Source organism: Triplophysa rosa, linkage group LG17 (assembly GCF_024868665.1).
Source record: "Triplophysa rosa linkage group LG17, Trosa_1v2, whole genome shotgun sequence".
Classification (NCBI taxonomy): domain Eukaryota; kingdom Metazoa; phylum Chordata; class Actinopteri; order Cypriniformes; family Nemacheilidae; genus Triplophysa; species Triplophysa rosa.
The window spans coordinates 8080063-8101677 of record NC_079906.1 but is presented as its reverse complement, the minus strand read 5'-3'; the positions used below and the strand labels follow the sequence as shown (position 1 = coordinate 8101677).

The 21615-nt window shown below is 37.9% G+C and overlaps 3 protein-coding genes across 5 annotated transcripts in view; 1 reads left to right on the top strand and 2 right to left on the bottom strand.

Annotated features, from left to right (window-relative positions):
- The first annotated feature begins 1897 nt into the window (after window positions 1-1897).
- Window positions 1898-3988, top strand: crybb2 (crystallin, beta B2). Its single transcript, XM_057357372.1, has 6 exons — window positions 1898-1930; window positions 2097-2184; window positions 2274-2392; window positions 2507-2639; window positions 3423-3565; window positions 3678-3988. The coding sequence occupies exons 2-6, from the start codon at window positions 2122-2124 to the stop codon at window positions 3844-3846; spliced, it is 627 nt and encodes a 208-aa protein (XP_057213355.1). The 5' UTR covers window positions 1898-1930; window positions 2097-2121; the 3' UTR covers window positions 3847-3988.
- Window positions 3989-4115: 127 nt separating this feature from the next.
- On the bottom strand, window positions 4116-11267 carry LOC130568484 (GTPase IMAP family member 8-like). 3 transcript variants are annotated; one of them, XM_057357369.1, is made up of 6 exons: window positions 10965-11267; window positions 8245-8940; window positions 6620-7315; window positions 6461-6544; window positions 5849-6277; window positions 4116-5761 (listed from the first exon to the last, which is right to left on the bottom strand). In XM_057357369.1, the coding sequence occupies exons 1-6, from the start codon at window positions 11002-11004 to the stop codon at window positions 5550-5552; spliced, it is 2157 nt and encodes a 718-aa protein (XP_057213352.1). In that variant the 5' UTR covers window positions 11005-11267; the 3' UTR covers window positions 4116-5549. The 3 variants fall into 3 exon arrangements, with proteins under 3 accessions (XP_057213352.1, XP_057213351.1, XP_057213353.1); XM_057357368.1 differs by having other exon boundaries at window positions 5849-6544; window positions 10965-11264; XM_057357370.1 differs by lacking the exon at window positions 6461-6544 and having other exon boundaries at window positions 5849-6274; window positions 10965-11264.
- A 751-nt stretch (window positions 11268-12018) lies between these two features.
- Window positions 12019-21615, bottom strand: part of si:ch73-138n13.1 (capping protein-inhibiting regulator of actin dynamics) — a 49901-nt gene continuing 40304 nt past the window's right edge. Inside the window, exons 7-13 of the mRNA XM_057356070.1 lie at window positions 18034-18152; window positions 15721-15874; window positions 15393-15564; window positions 15063-15205; window positions 14124-14257; window positions 13717-13806; window positions 12019-13594 (exon numbers count right to left, since the gene is read on the bottom strand). Coding sequence (XP_057212053.1) covers window positions 13725-13806; window positions 14124-14257; window positions 15063-15205; window positions 15393-15564; window positions 15721-15874; window positions 18034-18152 — 804 coding nt within the window. The 3' untranslated portion in view covers window positions 12019-13594; window positions 13717-13724. The remainder of the gene's footprint in view (window positions 13595-13716; window positions 13807-14123; window positions 14258-15062; window positions 15206-15392; window positions 15565-15720; window positions 15875-18033; window positions 18153-21615) is intronic.

Here is a 21615-nt window from a genome sequence, read left to right as displayed (position 1 = left end):
ATATGGCTGCTGGCACAGGTACAAAATAAGTGTAATGTGATGGATAGAGGGGGTACGAGTTATAATACGAGTTTTGTACCAATCGTAATTATTGAGGGTTTTATGCGGAAGCCCGAACAAAAGGGAATTACAGTCTATGTCAGGACTGCTCTCGGACAGAAAGCCCAAACGCAGGCAGCGGGAAGGGATAAAAAATTACTTGATGTCAAAACAGGAAATAATAGTTCCAACAGAAAACTTCCCACGAAGGGAAAAATAAGAAAGTCCAGATGATATAATAATATAAAATAATATACATCCAAAAACAGTACTAGGCAAAAACAGGAACACAGTATATAATCCAGGGGTGACTTGACAAGGGAATACAACAAGACATGAATAAGGCATGTCTTGGGCAGGTGACGGGAATCAACACTAAGGATGAGATTACGGGAAACAAGGGGGCGGGGCTAAGAGACAAGACAGGAGGACACGTGGCGCAAAGTCACAACAAAGGCCACGTGTCTCCACACATAACACACAAAACAACAAGCACAAAAGACATGGTACTGTCACGACTCTGTCCACAGAACTAGAAAACTCAAGACAAGAAGGACAGAATCATGACAGTCTAAGCGAGAACTGACTAGACTATGAACGAGAATGGCAGTGGAGTGAGGCGTGAGGAAAGGACATAAACGATTAATGTTTTGTAGGTGAAAGTAAGCAGACCGGGTAACATTATTAACATGGGAGGTGAAAGAGAGAGTGCTGTCATAGATGACTCCCAGACTCTTAATCTGAAGAGAGTTAGAAGGAATTATCAATGGGAATAGAAAAGTTCAGAAGTTTGTTTAATGTTGATCTTGAGCCTATAAGAAGATGTTCAGTTTTATTACCGTTTAATTTGAGAGAATTTGAAGTAAATCAGGATTTTATGTTGAGAAGACAATTAATGAGAGAGGATTGAGGGAGTTTGGAGTTGGGTTAGGTACAAAGGTATTGCTGGGTGTCATTTGTGTAGCAATGGAAGTTAACATGATGTTTGTGAAAGATTTAACCAAGAGGAAGAAGGTAGATGATAAACAACAGTGTCCCCAGGACAGAGCCCTGGGCCACACCTGTATTAAGACTAGATAAGAGGTAAATGATTTTAATTGAATAAACTGAGTGCGACCAGAGAGATATGAATGGAACCATTCGAGGGGTATGTTAGTGATACCAATAGAAGAAAGTCTATCTAGAAGTATAGTATGTGAGATTGTGTCAAAGGACGCACTTAAATCAAGCAGAAGAAAAATGGATAGTAAACCAGAGTCAGCCGTTAGAAGGAGATCATTAGTGATTTTAAGGAGTGCTGTTTCTGTGCTGTGGAGGGGACGGAACCCAGAATGGAATTGTTCATATAAATTATTTTTGAACGAGTTCAGAAATTTCATTTACTGATGGTAAAGTAAATGCTAAGAGTTTATTAAAAAAAGACGAACTCAACTCCCAAAGCAAGTTCAAAAATGGCATTTGACACTGACAGAAAATCATTAACATATTTTCACTAAAATAAATGAAAGTAGCAAATTTACAACTATGTTTCACTCTTTTAGTTGGACATCCAGAGTCTGTTGCACTTGTTGTAGGTGCTGGACTCTTGGCACAGGTTGTGCTGAATCATGGGATATATAACAAAGCATGGCTGGGCGAAACTTACAACTAATGAAATAACTTTGTGGGGCATCAAAAAAACAGGGAGGGCCGATATAGAGAGGGCGAGGATAATGATGTGTGTGTGTTTGGCTGGTATTTCTTCTGCCCTCCCAGTGCCAGCCGGTCAGCCTATTGGGACCGGCCTATGAATGTATTCAGTTGAAATGTTTTGGCAGTGTTTCCGCCCCTGAGCATGCAATATATATTGAGCCTCTGATGCCACCCCACAGCGACTGGCACCCCGGAGCTGGTAAGAGAACACTACATATTACTGCTGCTTTTTATAATGGCATTACAAATGGGAAACAACTCAACCATCTTGTTTATATACATTAAATTATGTATTATTTAATTGACACAAATAATAATTGCTTTCTTCATCGTACATGTTTTTGATGTCATTTCTCTCAACAAAGCTCATCACACCCATCCTGGTTCACTATGGCAACTGATCACCAGAACCCTGCAACCAAACAAAAGCAACCAGTGACCAGTGCATTCAAGGTACAAGCACATTCTCACACGATCCGTGGCAGTATGCCTCATCTGTCATTCCTACCTAATACTGTTTTCTTCTCTCTCTCCCTCCACAGTTGGTGATCTACGAACAGGAAAACTTCCAAGGCCGCTGTCATGAGCTGACTGGGCCCTGTAACAACCTCCAGGAGGCGGGCGTGGAGAAAGTGGGCTCAATACTCGTTCCGTGTGGACCGTGAGTGTTTGTTTGAATGTGTCTGAAAAAGATATGGTAAAAGAAAGTGGCTATGAAAGCATAGTAGTTTACAGAGACTATAGTGCAGTGAATCAGAGCAAAATTGGTATGCAGGTGGGTGGGATATGAGCAGCCCGGCTGTAAGGGGGAGCAGTATGTGTTCGAGAAGGGTGAGTATCCTCGCTGGGATGCCTGGACCAACAGCAGACGCAGTGACTGCATCTTCGCCTTCCGCCCCATTAAAGTGGTAACTTTAAGACTTTACTATAGAACTTTGAATTGCAGGTTATGTATACACTACCAGTAAAACTTTGCACTTCTCTAAACAATGCTAGGTTGTTTCAACCAATGGTTAGATCATATATGGACAAACCCAACTACAGAGTAACCCTATAGCATACTATACTGTACCATACTATAAAATAACACAAATAGAAATTTAAGAATTATGTACAGTAACAATGTCTAAATGTTAAACACATCAAAGCTAGCTTCCTTTAAAAAAATGCCTATATTATTCAGGCATTCTCTCAACCGGCCTCATGAGGTATCCACATGGGAATATTTCAAAACACTTTACAAGGAGTTATCATGTGTGCTGGACATTTGAGGGCTATTATCGACCAGCTTACAAAAACATGTTTTGAAAATGTTTTGCTAAAGTTCCCATTATGTAGATATACGAATAACATTTTTATAATCTTTTCAGAACATTTAGAAAGAACATACAATGTAGATAAAATGTTATTTTAAGGTTGCTGCAGGAACATTCTTGATAACTTTTGTAAGAACATTCAGAAAACATTTAATCAATTTCTGAATACGTTCCCTTTGAGCTGGGCCCGGTCCAACTTATTTAAAACAAACAAAAAAATGTTTTTAAGTGTCTAGGCACAACCTTTTTTTTTGTTTGTGAAACTTTTGGACCATCACACTTTTGACTGGTAGTGCATATGAATTTATTTTATTTTAATTTCATGAGCATAACACTTCCAATACATTGTTGAACATCATCACTGTATCCCTGCAGGACAGCCAGGAACACAAGATCGTGCTGTACGAGAACCCAAGCTTCGCTGGGAGGAAGATTGAGATCATAGATGATGATGTCCCCAGCTTTCACGCTCATGGATATCATGAGAAAGTTTCCTCAGTCCGTGTGCAGTGTGGCACGTGAGTAAACCAAAGCCGAAATACTTCATGGTATTTTGATATTTAATGCAAACATTGGCTTTCTGTATAGAGAGCATGTTTATTCATCTTCTCGTGCTTGTCTTCTTAACAGCTGGGTGGGTTATCAGTACCCGGGATACAGAGGCTATCAGTACTTGTTTGAGAAAGGAGAGTATAAGGAGTGTTCTGAGTTCGGGGCTGTGCTGCCGCAGATCCAGTCAGTGAGGCGCATTCGTGACATGCAATGGCACCAAAGAGGAGCTTTTCACCCCTCTAACTAAGCGACCAGCACATCTCTTCACCCCCAGCTTCTGACACTCTTTCTCTCTTCTTCACTTTTGAATGCTGATCTTCCAAGCCTCTTTCAGTTGTGTCAGTGATTCCATTTGCCACTGCAGAGTAAAAATAACTGATTTTGCGCTATGGTTGACTATGAGTTTTTATTTAGGGTTTTATAGTTTGTAACTGGCTTGAATTTTATGAAATCAATATATGATAATTATTGCAGTTGCTCATGCTCAGTAAACGGAAAAATATTTTAGGAAGAATATATTTCACATTTACATATTTCAATATTTTTTCACCATTTTCTCAGGATATTTCAAAGTAAATGACAATGTGGAAGTACTGATAAAACACGTCTTTTAATCAGTTTGAAAACTAGTTGGACTGGGTTTCAGTACACTTATGACCCAAGTGTAACAGAAACAAAACAAGCTATTTTAAGAGGTCAGAGCTGCATGGAGAATGATAAAACAAGTCACAATCTTTAACCACAATATATAACACATAAAATTAACTAATACCCACATCCTATAAAACTGAAATTTCAATTTTTTTAAAGAGGTTCACCATTATTTATATTCTAAAAGAAAACTATAAAAAAGAAAACTGAAATAAGGTTCTGTGATTAACATTTTGAGTTACTTTGCAACCTATTGAACATAGCAACATTTCTTTAAAGCACACAACAATTTAGAAATTTCAGTGATTGTGAAATTTATGTTGTAAAACAAGAACATTTCTTCAAGTAATAAGAACCAAAAACTAAACCTGCTTGTGGCATAAAAGTCATCAATTCATTTGTCTTTCAAGGACAAAACAATCATACAGGATTAAAGAGAAATGCGTAAATTATGATAGAATTTCATTGAATTTTAACATTTCATAAAATACTAATCTAAACACAAAGCAATCGCAATGAGCAATAAGCCCCAAGAAACTTTGGTTGCTACAACAACAAAGCGGTTGCCAAGCAACACAGATGCAGCAACATATAGTGGCGCAGTCCCTGAAAACCCGGATAAGTTGGGAAAACTCTGTTTTGAGTTTGTTGTTCTCATGCATATGAATTCCTTTTAATTTTGATCATTTACTAAGGTAACTTTGTTTATTTACAATTAAATAATAGAAAGAACTTATTGAGACAACCTAAACATTTCAGCTGCATCAAAAATTAACAAACAGCCTTCACATACTGTAGAGTGATGTAACACACACGAATGTTAAGTCTATGGGAAATTAGGCGGTTTTGAGAGTCCGGTTTTTGAAAACCAGAACCCGGATCAGTTAGAAAAGATATAGCAACTCAAGTCAGACCAGACTGAAGGTTTGTGGAAAGTTTGGTGGATGTAGTTTGAAAGCTCTAGGAGGAGTAGCAGTCAGAAATTTTGGGGATCAGAAGAAGAATCGGAAGAATAATAAGCTTAGATACAAGATCAGTATGTTGGTTCTGTCAAGCCAACATAATTACTTTGAACATTCGGGTTAACAGTATGAGGTCAGCTGTATGTTTTGTGACTTTTACAACAGCTAAGAACACGGCTCAACCAATCAGAATCAAGGACCAGAACTAACCGTTTTATATTTAGAATTTTATGGTTTAGTTTAGAAAAAAAAAATATCGAGTCATTCTTTTATTCTCCTATGGGCCACTTCACTCCGTCCTTACAGCAGCCCAGTTTTAATGGCAGGATCCAACAACTCAGTCTTGTTCATCCAGAAATTCCTTTTTACTTGATTTTGATGATACACTACACGTGTCCCCTTCTGCTCTGCTCTTATAGAAAGCTCTGAGCTGTTGCTCTCTCAGTGAGCCAATCCCAGAGCTCAGTGATAAGGTCATTGATCCACTCTGACTGGATCCAGGAAGTGAGTCATAGTCTGAGCCAGTTAAAGATCTGTCATATGCACCCACTGTAAAAAAGCAAAAAACAATAAAACATAAATACTAACTTACATAATGTAAAGAAGGAAAACGTAGTAAAATTAGTATTTTCTCACTTGTTGGTGGATGATGAATACTTTGATTGTCCCGGATGTAAACATCAGATAATCTCCACTCCTTGGTACTATAAGAACATGGTTCAGAAACATCATTGGTGATGACACCCATGCTTGGCAATGATTTCGTGAAAAAATGGCCACCACCCTCAGATAACATCTGCTCTATTTTCTTCATCAACTCCAAGATCTGTGTTTCATCATCTTGTATCATGTTGTTGAATACATGATACCTGTTTCCACATGCCTCTACAAGCCACTGAAGGGCCACACCTTCACTTTCAATGTGCTGCTCAATGTTTGTGTCACCCAGCCAGTCACCGCGAGTGAATAACACTATAGTGCGCTTCCACACACTATCACCCATAATTGTCATGTATTCTTCAACTTCAGATTTCTTGGCTTCGGTGAAGGAGGTGTCTGCTTCTATGACCAGAAGCACAGCAAAAGGATATTCAGAACATGATTTAACACATTTAGAAATCTCACATTTAATCCATTCAGCCATCGTCTTCTGCCATCCATGACTTTCAATTACAGTCACAAGTCTTCCTGCTGATTTTCGTGTCACCCCCTGTACACCTGCTATAGCAACCCATTGCTCATTTCCTAAAATTGTCTTTGCTGTTGAACTCTTTCCAGAAAACCTAGGGCCCAACAGTACAATTCTCAGCTTTGGAAGAAAACGTGTATCACCTAAATGGCATAAAAACAGTTTTCATCATATTATTGTATTACTGTAGACAGCATTTCCAAGATGATTCATCTCACCTATCCAAACTTCAGTTTCTGTCTTGTTTTTCACCTTCGTGATTCGTTGCTTTGCACATTCTCGAGTTTTTCTCTTTTTCTCTTCCATCTTTTGCAGAAACTCTCGATCAAACTCATAATGAAGGCCATCGTTTCTGCACACCATCTTCTCGATCTTTTCCAGCAGCTCGGTCACCTGAGAATCATTACTCCAATCGTTATTATTTAGAACATGATATCGATTGCCACAGTCTCCTATTAAACTTCTCAGCGCTGCCCCCTCGCTTTCAATGTGCTGCTCAACTGTAGTGTCTCCAAGCCAGTCTCCATAAGTAAACAATACTATTGTGTACTTCCAGACTCTTTCTGTGAGAAATTCAAGGTGTTGCTTAATAGCTATTCTATTTTTTGGTGTGAATGAGCCATCCACTCGTATGACCAAGAGTAGAGCATGCGGTCCTGGTGGACACAGAGACACGCTTAACACAAATTCCTGTTTGTAAAGTTCAGGTGAATCCTCCAGGAGATAGTTGTTCCACCAGCCTGGAGCCTCCACGACTGTCACCTTCCTTCCAAAGACTTCTCCCTGCCTCCCCAGAGCCTGAAAACTTCTGCATAGATTAAACGCCTGTCTGCCCAGGATTGTATTTCCCGCTGAGCTCTTTCCTGAATATCTGTGGCCTACAAGAATGATTCTCATCTGTGATTGTATTTGACCTGGTAGAGAAACCGAAGAAAAGTTTAGTCAGTCTGCATCTCTAGTTATGAATGACTTGCTGAAATCGATCAGTAATTCGGTTCATAAACCCTTAGGAAGCTTGTTATTATAGTACAAGTATAGTTTAACCATGGGGCTCATTTTTAAATCGTGCATACGCACAGATTTGATCATAGAGTGTGTGTACGCAAAAATCCATGCAACGTTCATAGTTTTAAAAATGCTCGATGATGTGAAAAAGTGCTTAGCGCCATGTCAGAGTCTGAGCAGACGGCATGTTTTTGGAAATATAAGCCATTCCTGTCGCTTGTAAAGGATTTGGATGTTGACAGGTGCTCTTAATATGTCAATGACATTATTAGACATCGTTTACAAGGCAGAGATCTGAAACTGTTCGGCTGCGCAAAATTTCAAGATTATTTGCGATTTATAGATTTCACATCTGAAAGAAGAGCGCACACACGTTTTCTTTGAAAAACAACATTTTGTAAATGAGGCCCCATGTGTTTTTTGACAGATTCATTGATTTATTACCACAGTTTTTACCACCAATACCACACTGCACTGTCAATAAATGTAATTTTATGGAATTTTGCTGTTTTATTTTACAGGCTTTTACACACATTTTTTTTTAAATGCAGTAAAATGTTACATTTTGTGTAAAATTGAAAATGTAATTTTACTTTACATTTTTTTTTTATTTTATGTTTTTTTCTAGCGTCCCAGCTGCTGGAATTTTGGAATTAGCATTTTTTACAGGTATTTTTACAGTGTGCGATTACAATGTAATTTGATGTTTTTTACAATATTTCTGAAATTTGTGAAAAAAATGTAAAATAAAACAGCAAAATATTGTAAAAGTACAGTCTAGGTAAACCAATATTGTTATGAGACCACAGTAAATTTGTGTTTTTACTATGTGTCTTACCTGCACGAGGTAATAAGTCCTGCTCCTGTTTTTCTATTGCCATAAGTCGTTCTTTTACCCTTTTCTCTTCTGCTTTTCTCTTCGATTTTATTTCAAGTAAAAGTGCACAATCCATCGCAAAATGATGGCCATTGTTTTCTGCCACCATATTATCAATTTTCTGTAGCAGCTCTATTACCTGTTTGTTGTCTTTTTTGGTATCATTGTCGAAAACATGCCATCTTTTCATACAGCTCGCAATGACCCATTCAAGAGCTCGTCCTTTGTTTTTAATATACTCCTCAAAACTTGTGTCCTGCAGATTGTCCCCATGGGTAAACAGCAATATACAGTGATTCCAAATATGCACACCCAAAAGCTGAACAGCACGCTCCTCAATTGCTTTTTGGTTAATTTCTGAGTCCAGACGCACAACTATCAGCACTGCATGGGGTCCGGGCGGACACAGAGACATACTGAGGACGATTTCTTCTGAATGTAGCGCTGGTGTGTCCTTGATGAGGTAATTTCTCCACCAGCCTGGAGCTTCAACCACAGTAACCCTCCTTCCTTCTACTTCTCCACATCTTTTAACACATTGAGCAGTTTTAACAGTGAACTCTTGTTTGCCCAGGATGGTGTTTCCAGATGAGCTCTTGCCGGCTGCTTTATTACCTAGAAGTAAAATTCTCAACTCTGAGGTATGGTGCACATCACCTGTAAGATTATGGTGTGATGTTAATGTCCTGTTTTATTTTCACACATTTTTGCTTCAATCAAATGTTGCAATTGAAAGCAAAGTGACTTCCAAACACTTTTGGAGTCCAACTTCATAAATGAATTTCATAAATGTATTACTTGTCTTTTCAACAGACCTTGATCACAAGCGTTTAAGCCAATTGAAAAATATATCCAACAAGACCATAAAAAATTAAGTTGGAGAGCACTTAAAAACAAACTACTAACAAAATGACATCTACACTAACATTTACAGTAAGAGTCATATTTTATTTTTAAATATTTTTTTTAAAACGAGGGTTTTCAAACTGGGGTCCAGAATGTTCGGGATCCACAGATTTTTTTTAAACAAAAGTTGTAAAATTCTACTGAAGATTTATACAGTTTCATTTCCACAAACAATATGTTGTCCTATCACACTATTTGTCTAAAAGTATAAGTGCTTTTTTTTTAAATACACGTATTTTACAAAGGGGGTGCCTCGCAAAAGGTTCATCATAAATTTGGGGTCCTTGGCATGAAAATGTTTGAAACCCCCTGTTTAGAACACCAGGAAATGTATAAAAACTTTGGAATTAAATGTAACTACTTAGTAGTTACTATGCTGTAACTAAAAAGCCAAACTATTTGAACATCTAGGACCCTATTGTACACCTGGAGTCTGGAAGTTGTGAAGATGTTTTTCTTCATCATGGAGAGGATAATGTCATCATCCACCACTTTTATCTCATATGGACGCCCAGGATTGTTTTGTTACTGAGCTCAGCGGTGTGTTTTTTTCCCCCAGAATGTCCCAAATTGTTGATTTGGCCGCTCTTAATGTTCCTGGCATCTTTCTGACGGATGTGTAGTGTTTTTAAAATCTAACTATGGTCTGTTTCACTTGCATGGAGATCTCCCTGAACCCCATGATGTGGGTTCACAGCAACAGCTTCCAAATGCAAACACCACATGTAGAATCAACTTCAGACCTTTAACATGCTTCATTTATGACAAAATTATTTAAGGAAAAGCCCATACATGTGAATAAAACAGCTTTTGATTCAACTGTCCCATTACTTTTGGTCCCTTGAAAAAGGGGGGCGCTTCATATTAAAGAGCTGTAATTCCTAAATCCTTCAGCTAATCTGGATGTGAATACACTCTAAATAAAGATGAGAGTGTGCACTTTAAGACAATATCTATTATAAAACTGTAACTCGAAAACATATTGATACACAGCTAAAATAACAAAAAATGTGCCTCTGTCCAAATATTTATGGCCCTAACTGTATAGTTACTTCAGTAAAAACATCATTCATTTTCCAAATCGCTTCAAATGATACAGCAGCAGATCAGAAGTTAACACGCACGTGTAGCTCAAGGTGTATGTGATGCTTATTTACCGTTTAGCCGTTATGCCGATCATTTTCATGACAATGTTTCTACGATCTTTGACTGATCGTAACCCACAGATGATAACACCAAACTTTAACATGTGCCTTTTCGTCTTTTATTGTTCTATTTGCCTTTTTAGAGCGCTATCAATGGTGTAGCAGCGCCTTCGTTTACATTAGTTTAGCGGGGAAGATCCCAGAGTTGCCAGATTTGCGTTAAAAAATCTGCCAAATGGCCATTCAAAGCTTGCCGGAAAACTGCGAGCTTTTAAAAGCTGAAATACTTGGCAACAGTAAAAGGTCCTGGCAGATCGCAAGCCAGATAAATTGCGCACACAGGAAACCCCGCTGCATAGAAACCATTTTCTACTTTTGGACCTTTTTATAAATGTAGTGGAGTAAAAAGTATGATATTTGTCTTTCAAATGTAGTGAAGTTAAAGTACAAGTACTCAGAAAAAATAATACTCAAGTAAAGTACAGATACTCAAAAAGTGTACTTAAGTACAGTACTCAGGTAAATTTACTTCGTTACTGTCCACCACTGACTTTATAGCCTATTTAACGTTACATTTGTCGTCGTCGTTTTCGTTTGATCTTTGTGTGCAGATCTGCTGTGTAATCTCACCAGACGATAAATCGCTGTCGACATGATTTTCTTCCTCCATAGCGCAAACTTCTGGAAATTCTTTGCTTCATAAGATTTTGAATATCCGTTTAGCTATAGGTCCTTGGATAATAAATTTGTCTTCGTCACACAGTATTCATTTTCACACGCACTCTTCACTGTTGCTCCGTCTGTCTATTGGCGTCAATTGTAAGGTTTTCAAGTGAGAAAAATGAGGAAGTCTGGGCATCACGTGCACTTATAGGTTTCTTTCTCTCACACGCACATACAACACGTTGCATTAATATGACAACAAATACTATAATACATTTAATCTATCGTAAAATGTGTCATCTTCAGCAATTCTTGGATTACTTTAGATTCTTTTAGTTTACAGTAATGGTTGTGTTTGCCCCATAAATTGCACTTCTTAAAGATTTTTTCACTTTTCCTTTTTTCCCGATAAAAATATATTATATAGACTATAATATATATATATATATATATATATATATATATGAAGATTTTAGTTCCAAAATGAGATCATGTTTTTTTTATTGTGCAGTCCAATTAATATCAATCAAACTGCAGTTTTTTACATTTAAATACAGCTAACTATCACAATAAAAACATGTTAACATAGTAAAAAACATGATTTTTTTATATCATTTTGGAACACGCACACACACACACACGCACGGCTTTGGTTGACTATCCCTGTGGGGACAGTCCATAGGCATAATGTTTTTATACTGTACAAACTGTATATTCTATCCCCTATCCCTAAACCTAAAGATCATAGAACACTTTTTGCATTTTTAGATTTGTAAAAAATATTGTTCTGTACAATTTATTAGCTTTTTTGCCCCTGGGGACCTCAATTTTGGTCCCCACGGTGACACGAGTCCCCATGTGTTGGTGTGTATTCAGGTTTAGGTCCCCACCGGGATATACAAACATGAACGCACGCACACACACACACACACACACATATATATATATATATATATATAGCCTACAACTTTTATGTAGCCCAAAAATTTGTAGAACATTTTTTAGATTCCAAAAAAAACAGTCAATTTATAGTAAATTTTATTATGAATTTACAGTTCTGGACACTGGCATTACAACAGTGCAATAGACATCTTTACACTCATATTTAAAATAAAAAGGACAAATTACCCTTAAACAGACTATAACAACAGTACGCAAAGAAAAGAAGCAGAAAACAAAAAAGGAAAATAAAAAGAACCGTAAGACACATTACTCGCATACCTTCAGCATACAGACATCACAATATTGACATCAAGGGTGACAACTCATGCTTAAAAGTGACTACTCGTCAGTGACCACTAAACAGTACTGTTCTTTAACAGGTGAAAAGTGCTTGTTGAAACTCAGCTCTTTAGGTGGGAATGACACCATGGCCCTGTGTTTTTCAAAAATACAACAAATGTGCAATGTAACGTGAACTATGCTTACAGTACATTTATATTTCAAATTCTGCTTAAGCTAACTAGTATAAAAAAATATTAAGCTCAAGCTGTATGACCTACAGTTAGGATAAAATTTTAACATTTTTCCCTTTGTATCAATACATTTTAAGACGGATGATTGGTCTACGAGACATTTTAACTTGCAATTTACCCTCATTAATATTTGGCCCATCCTTAAAGCAGGTATTAAAGTAAAACATTTTGGAAATAAAGGGAATGATTGATTGTACATGCGCTTGAATTGCAATTTTTTCAAATGAGAAATGGAATGCTAAAAGTGAAACAGATGATTTTAATGAATCAAATCTACTTGTCTGGTCAAAAATCTGGCTTATTTGGAGTGGAGATGTGCAAACAAATGATCAACTAAATGCATTCAGTGACCCAACCAAACAAAGGTTCAAACTCTTTCGCTCCTGCATTCACTAACACACACGCACACGCACACACAGTCCGCTTGCTTCTTACATGAAGAACTCTTCACGGAGTTACACAAACCATTTTCCACTTTCATTAATACAAATATAACATTTTGTGATTACATTAATATCTGCCATAACTAAATACATTTTCTATACAGACAGCTAGCGCCGCATTGATTTGTTGATTAGTTAAAGAAAATCATGATGTCTATGGAGATGCTTGTGAAACTGACGTCTATACCCATCAACTAAATGAAAATGTTAAAAATAACACAAAGAATATGAAAGCTCTACTAATATAAACAAAATAACCGGTCCATACTCCAGTAGTATGAAGTACTTCAGGTTACTGTAGATGCGTGTGGTCCCACAGGTGGAATAAATCCTGATGACAACACGAGCTGGAAACATCAGTTCCACTTTAATCGTGATCTTTTGCTCACTAGAAGATAAAGTGGCTTTTTGAAATAAAATAATTCTCTTGCATGACGAAGGACTCCAACAGAAACACAGACACGCTTTCAAACACAGATCTCTGCTTTGCCCTTTTTCAGCCAGAAATCTTTTAGAAAGGCACCATGCACGCGTACACGACAGGATGGTAAAACAAACGAAAACAAAATGATGTCGTAGTCAGCAGCAGCAGCAGCAGCAGAATTCCCGTCAACTCCCGGTCAAAGGTTAAGGCATCTTTCATGATTTACAGCTACAGATACTGCAGTTATAAGGCATCCTGAGATGGTAAGGAACAACACACATATGTGCTTTGTGTTACTCAAGTATTACATGAGAAGTACGCTGAAGTCAGAAACAGTCTGTTTTAATATACAGCACAAAATAGAATCGATGCTTTACCTGTCTGTTCAGGCTGTATTATCGTTTTCATACTGACTCAAACGTTTTTTAGTCTTCAGTTCCTTCAGCCACTGAGGTGAAGACTCCTCTCTGAGGAGAAATATAGAGATGAAATCTTTAGATGCGAGAATACTTGTGAAGACCAGCACAGTGCTAAATGGTAGACAGAAAACATTTCGACCCCATTTACCCAGGTATTAACCGCTGATCATAGACGATGTGCCGAGATGCATAACTGTTTATTCCTGTGACCATTTGTGAATGAATTTGTGATTAATAACTCCAGGCATGTCAATAAAACACACAAAAAATAATTCTACCAAACCATAAGCTTAATGTTTAAAGTAGATCACCACAGATTTTAACTCGATGTGTAGGGGGCTTTTGATCTCTTGAAGAGCACTCACCCATTCTCTTTGCCACCAGCAGGAGGCAGCACACGGGCGGCTCGGGGCATGAATGGAGACTTAGGTGAGCGTGAGAGCTGTGAGGGTGAGGGTCCATCTGTCTGATTGTCTGACTCTCTCTTCTTTAGCTGGGCCTGTAACAACAAACAAAACTCACTTCAAACAACTTTCATGATTTTTTAAATCCAAGGTCACATGAAACTGTCCCCTTTGATGTTTTCATTAGTCACCATGAAATCAAACAGGAAATGTTTGTGTTCTAAAAAGTGTTTTACACAGTGTTGCAGTGATTATTATAAAGGATTTATCCGTGCACACCATTATTATTTTTTTTATTCATTTGCACTTGTAATCTTTAATCAAAACCATTAAGCTCCTCGTCCCCTCTCAACAACAACTCTTCACCACATGACTTCAGCAACAAAAAAGAGGTAGGACTTTCGCCTCCAGGCCCAACTTACACAAACCAATCAAAAAGGGAAGGGCAAAATAAAGCCCCGCCCTACATTTTTTTCTAATTTCAGAAGCCGTTTCACTCGGATCTATGCCACGATATAGAAAAGAAGTCAATCGCAACTTCCGTTTCATGGTGACTATGCCACATATCGCATCACACACCTGACGCCGCAGTTTTACAGCACACTTGTGAGACATGCTTCAACTAGCTTCTAACGCTACGACAGATTACAGATTTCAAACCTGTTTGAAAACCTGCTTAAAATCTGGCTGACCAAAGTTCAGGTGTGCAGGCTCTCCAAACAAGCTAGAGCCACAATAAACAACCACCAATGAAATAGACAGAGAAGAAAGCATAGGAGAGACATAAGGGTAAAACTGGTGACACTTCATGATTGTTCAGATTTTTCAGACATGTATGTTGCATGTCTAAAATGGAATGACAATGCTAATTCATTCACATTGTCTAGGAAGCTCTCTCACCATGAGGGCAGATGGGTCCATTCCCGGGAAGAGAGCCACTCTCTGCGGTTGAGAAGAGCTGGAAGATGTACGGGACTTCGGTCCCTTGGTCTGCTCTTCGGAGTCTGACTCCTCCTCCGGTTTAGAAGAGTCAGTCTTATCCTCTACAGACAGACAGACGGAGAGACTAGAGTGAGTGTTGAGGATTTTATCGACCTCACTTACACTACACATAAGAGACAATTATGGTTGAGTTACGAGCCATCATCTGCTAAAAGCAACGCTTATGGGATGAGAAGCACTTGTAGGAATGTATAAACAGGTGTTTAGATGCTAAAACTTGTTGAATACCTGTTGTGTCTCTGTAGCGCCATTCATCGCCTCCTGCTCCGCTCCCTTCAGGTACTTGTGATAACACGGCGCTGTGCCGGGCAGCTCGAGAGGGAGGGGCTCGGCGAGTGCTCTTACTTCTCAACTGAGCCTTGGCACGTTGTGCACTGGTGTCTAACAGTGTTGTGGGTGTCTGTGCGGATAGAGACAAAAAGCTTGCTTGTTTACGTCGAAACAATCAAAGTATGATGAAAGAAAGCCTCAGTGACAGTCCCCACTGATTTAATCCAGGGTGAATAAATGAAGACAGAATTTTGATTTTTTGGTGAACTGTCCCTTTAAGACTGACCTCTGGAAATGGGAGCTCAGTCTGTGTGTGAGGAGAGGTGGCATAGCCGTCTGTTGTGTCGATGAGAAGACTCTGTTCTGACGTGTGGGGTGGGCTGGGTTTCCGTGGCGATGGGGTGAGGTTGCTTTCAGATGAAGGTGTAGCTGGAGTAAGGCTGAGGAGAACAAAAAGGATCATTTACTACTATAATAAAAACCAACATGACTTTCTGGCCTTCATGCACCACAAAAAGATTAAAAAAATAAGAGGCATCAACAAAATTTCTCCTCTTGTGTTCCATGAAAGAAAGAAACCATACGGGTAAGTAAAGGATGACAGAATTTTCATTGCTGGAGGAACTAATCCTTTAACTGGTATTCAGAGGCATTCACTGCAGACCGCATTGTGGCCACATGGTGGTGGAGTTTTCCAACCATTACAAGCCATCCTCCTGCCAACACAATCTAACCTGTACTTGTCCAAAGGTCATATTAACACTACGATAAAAAACCTATCCACCTAGTGATTCAATCTCATTTCATCTACTCTAAATCTCTAATGCGTTAGTCAGTACAATAACAAAACCTTCCAAACTGGCCCAAGTCTGCGATACAGATGTATTAGCCACAAAATGATCATTGGAAAAGGAGACAAAACTCAGTTACTGATTTCAATAGATTCTGGTGTAGAGTTGCAAACAGTGTCTGAAATGTTGATGTTGTTGGCGCTGTGTATGTAATGTATATTTGTTCATGCTCAACTTAAAAAAAATGTTTTGTAATATAAAATAATTATGAGTGAATAAAAATGTATGAAGTAACCATTAAGTTTTAGTCCAGATAAAAATGATAATATACAGTATATAAAATGATAATATTTGACTTTAATTATGATTATTATGATTTTATTATGAGTCACTCTCATGTAATGTCTGTTTGATTACCGTATACTCAAAGCCAGAAGCATTTTAATCCAGTCCCTAAAACAGAGCACACAAGTGTTGTAAATTTGAACAGGCTGGTGGAAAAAAGGTGCATTCTTAAAATCGGAACAATTTCTTATTATTCACAGTATTTTGAAGAGTGCATGATCAGGGTATACACAGAAATCATGGAGATACATTGAATACTTTTTAAGACTCTTTCCATACATTTTGGGGTGATTTCCCAGACAGGAAATAGACTAGTCCTAGACAAATAAAAGTAAGAGCTGTCCAAACTGAAAACAGCTTGTAATGACATATCTTACAATACATCAGTGTCTTTGTGTTGTCTCAAAAATGCACACAAGTAATGTTTTTTGTAAGGTATGTTTGTTAAAACTACTTAGATTTGATAATTAAACTAAGGCCTAGTCCTGGTTTAACCTAATCCCTGTCTGGGAAACCGCCCCTTTAAGACCTCATCACCACTTCATGTTTGAATCGTACAATGGCGACACTTTATCTTATGTTTACTATATACTGATTGTGAGATAGCACAACTAAACAGTCGTAGTTTGTGATAACTCCTTATTAATGCAACATAATTCAGAAGGGTGGGAACGAAGCCCCAGAGAATCGCTAACCCAATGCAAGGTTTATTAGAAAGAGAAACAAGGCTACGCTAATCACCTTCCGACACACAGAGCAGTAAACCTCACGGTTATTCCCAGACGGCCCTCAGCTATGGTTCCAACTCTTTATCCTCCAACCATTTGCATTTCCCCATTAGTCAACAATGTTGTTTAACAACCGGGTGTAAATGGACCTCCCACTATTCGCCAACACAATGATTATGAAAACTTTAGCATATGAACTCTTTGGACAAATATGAAAAGATGATACAAAATGTAATACCTTGGAAAATGGCATTTAAGTCTTTTCAATACTTTTTAAGGGCCTTCATTTTCTCTAAATGTATGATCAACTTCTAATACTTTTTAAGACCCTGCAGACACCCTATCGGGCATGTTTATTATTGTGATATATTATTGTATCTTTATTTTATGCAACTTTGTATTTTAGGTCTGAGCAGCTGCATTTATTCCTTGCAATGAGCTCTTCATTCAAGCGAATTCAACAGATATGACTGCATTTTAACATGTTCATTCTTTTCTAAATTTTCTGTATTGTTGGTCATTTATTTAATCCTGAAGCGAGCAGATTTTCTCTCTTTCTGATTGACACAGCTACACACAGACGTCAGAAGTAAATGAAGCATATGCCTATAAATCTACAGAAAATCAGCCAATCAGATGTCGGACTTCAACTTTCTCACTGTACAAGAACCTGACACCTGCTGAGTGTGTCTTATCACCTCCACTAAATGCTGAAGACTGTGTGCGTGTGTTCACCTTTCATCTGTACGAAGTCCCGTCTCCCATGTGCCATACTGGCTGTCTGTCTCCTGCACTAGATTGTCTGTGTCTTTATTCTCCTCTTGTCCTTGTCCCACACACCGTTTTACCAGCTCCTGTAGACATGAAAAAACAAACATTGTATATTAAAGTATCAGTAGCATTCACGTTCATTTCATATCCTAAATAAGCTAAGGTGTGACCAAATACTAATATTCTACAATCATGTGTAAGATGCACCACTGTAATATCTTTCATTTAGCATCCAATGACAGCCTAATATGTCATTTGTTTTAACCTTGTTGGTTTAGAGTAAAATTCTCCTTCAACTGACACCCAATGACTACAGCTTTGTCAACTGATAGCTCCTTCTGCACCCAATGGAAAAGTCATACAAGTTACAAATCTGTGGAACGTGCTAGAAACATGGGTAAATGTGTGCTTTCTGCCACAGCTTTTAAACAAACCTACCAAAAAAAGGCAAATATTTCATTAAGATTTTAGATAATAGGTTTAAAGGTTGCAGTCGATTCATAATGCAGAACTGCAAACGACCACCAGGAGGAGCTGCTAAACTCACAGAGCAACTGTGTCATACACTCAGCCATACAGTCAGCCGCTCCCTTTGGGTGTGACATCACAGTATCAGACCTGGACATTAACCAATCATTCAGTGTAGAGATGCAATCTGCCCAGAGAGGCATAAAACCATATTTTCATAGACCAGAAAAGCAGATCACTACACGACTCAAAAGCACACCCTGAATCAGTTCAATAACCTGTTATAAACTGCCCTGAAAACACCAGTCCACTGATATCAGCATTACTGTAGGTAATGCCACGGTTGGATAACTGGGCAGCTGCTGGCATTTCTCAGGGGAAGAATAATGTTTGTTATATGAGGCATGAAATAAGTAATAAACAGTTGACTTAGGGCTAAACCAGAAGCTGCTGGTGTGACTAGAAGAAAAAAGAATGACCAGGAAAAACAGAACAGGAAGACGACAGAGAAAGATCTCATGAAAATACTGGGATGACCTCATAGGAAAACACTGGTTGAACTGGTGTTCATTCGACCGTGTTGCTTTTAATGAGGAGCCTACAGAGGGTACTGTGTATCTAACACACAAACAAGATGGTGGAGAAAATCAGATTTATTTTATTCAATACTGAAATGTCATAATCCAAACTATGACCTATTTGACCCAATATAGCAATATTGCATTTGTATTCTTATTAGAGTCACACTGCTAGCTTAGCAACATGCTATCATTAAACCAAAGTCCTTTTAGGGAAGTCGTGCCACTCGGCGGCCATGTTTGCAACCGCCAACGCGCGGGCAGTTATTACGTAATTCAAACAAGAGTGAATGGGGAATACTGATATTTCTACAATCACCGGCTAAAATCCCAATTAAACAACATATTTAAAAACAACATATAAAAATTATGTAAACTGTACCATAACATTTGGTTCCTATGATCAAATTGTGCTTAAAAAAATGTTCATGTTGCTTAACGCCGTGTCTACACCGGACGCGACTGTTCTTAATGGGTAATTTCGCGTCGTGCTGCATCCAGTGTGGACAAAATGTAAAATTATAATGGGTTCTAATGCGTTTCTAATGTCTTTTGTCATGTCGCCTCGGGTGTAGACACGGTGTTAGATACTAGACATGCGCAAAGCTTTGCTAGGGCGGCCATATTGAGTGTTGCGTTCCTCCCTATTCATTTCAATGGCAGTCAAGCATCTTGTTAATATTAATATATTTGATTAAACTCACAAGTTGAATCTGCGAAGTGCTATTTCAATGGAGCACTAATGACTCTGATGCTACCTTTGTATGGAGCCTATTTAGGCAGTGGGCAAGTCAGTAGGTTTGAAACACAGCGTGTGTGTGTTAAAGATGATGAGTATCGACCTGAGCATTAAGGTAAGAGTGACAGTGTGTGTGGGTGTGACTAAGTGTAGAGGAGAGTGTGTGTTATGGTTGTTTGCATTAGAGAACACAGCACAGGATGTCATTCATCAGCTCTGCTTTTCCTAAACAGGAAGAGTAACAGGCAACAGACAACAGTGAAAGACATACTTCAGTGTAACATGACATTCATCCATTGGATCAGCCTTATAAATGGACAAACAATTACCGTTTTCCATTGTAGCATTTCTGTGTTCATCTCATTTGCTGTATTATATTGCATTGAGTATATACAGTAGACAATAATGTATCCTTACATTTAGTATAGTGGTAAGGATTGTATAACATTGTAAGAATTTAAGCATGAGAGGAGGAAAGTGTCAGTGGTGGTTTCTGTGCTCGGTCTGTTCTTGATATCAGTACTGGCACCGGCCATATGTGTCAAGCACTAACGCATGCTGGAGTAGACAAAGAAACAGCAAAGTCTGTGTGTGAAAGATATCAGCACACAGTTCAAAACCCAAAGAGCACAATGCCCCAGACAGCTTTAAAATAATGATTTAACACAACAAAACTACAGTAACCTCGATATTACTCACTTCCGTCAATTGAACACATTACATAAGATGACAGATTCTCAGGTGTTCATGCACAAGTAGATTTCAAAATAATTTACTACAATTATGAAACAATTTATGTTATAAATGTGGTATAACTATAGTTAGCGTGGTAAGACAACCGAATTGCGATTAAACATCAACCAAAGCATACGTACGAAAGCATACAAATTTCAGTTTAGAGTGTAATACGCAATATGTATTTGAATATGTGCAAAATACAGTAGTATTTAGATTATATATTGAAACTAGGCACATGTAATAAAGGTATTTTTTTTTTGCACCAAATTTTGCACATATGATAATGAAAATGTACATTTAAATAGAGAAATAAATTGCTGTTGTACATATTGTATTGCCATAGTGCATATTACATTTTGAACTGAAATTTGCTATCTGTATGTTTCTATACAAGTAAGGTTATGCAAAAAAAATCAATGGTGGGTTAACTTTAGGTAAATTGCGCTACTTTTTTACATTAAAATGAGTGACAATTTTTCTGAGTTTAGTATTTTCAATGCTCTACTATACAGTAGTAAATACATTTGTCCATAAAAATACTGTATACTATAGTCAATATTAAAGTATACTACAGTTTATACATTTACTGCAAGTTAATTATTTTATCATCTGGTTTAAATTAAGCTGACTTTTATTTTGGCGGATGGTTGCGAAGACGCTTGCGCTTCAGCTTGTTTGACAGTAGCTTCACACAAACAGTGAAATGCTCGTAAAATAAACTTAGAACAACTCTGTGGATGAAGTTCATGTGTTCATGTCCTTGTATAGTAAGATACAGACAAATTCACGAGTGTCACGCTTGTAACATGTTAAAGTGTGCTACTAATTCACTCATAGACACGCAGAACAAGCAGAGGACATATTTAAACAGTAGAATTTCGTGATTCCTTCCATGTTTTCTCACATCGTGCAGATCATAGGGCTCTACACTGTAAAAATAAAACGTGCCTCAAATATCCTGTTGTGTACTCAAAGAACCTTAAACTGTATTTTAAGTGCTCCAAAGCTCCTTTTCTCATAATA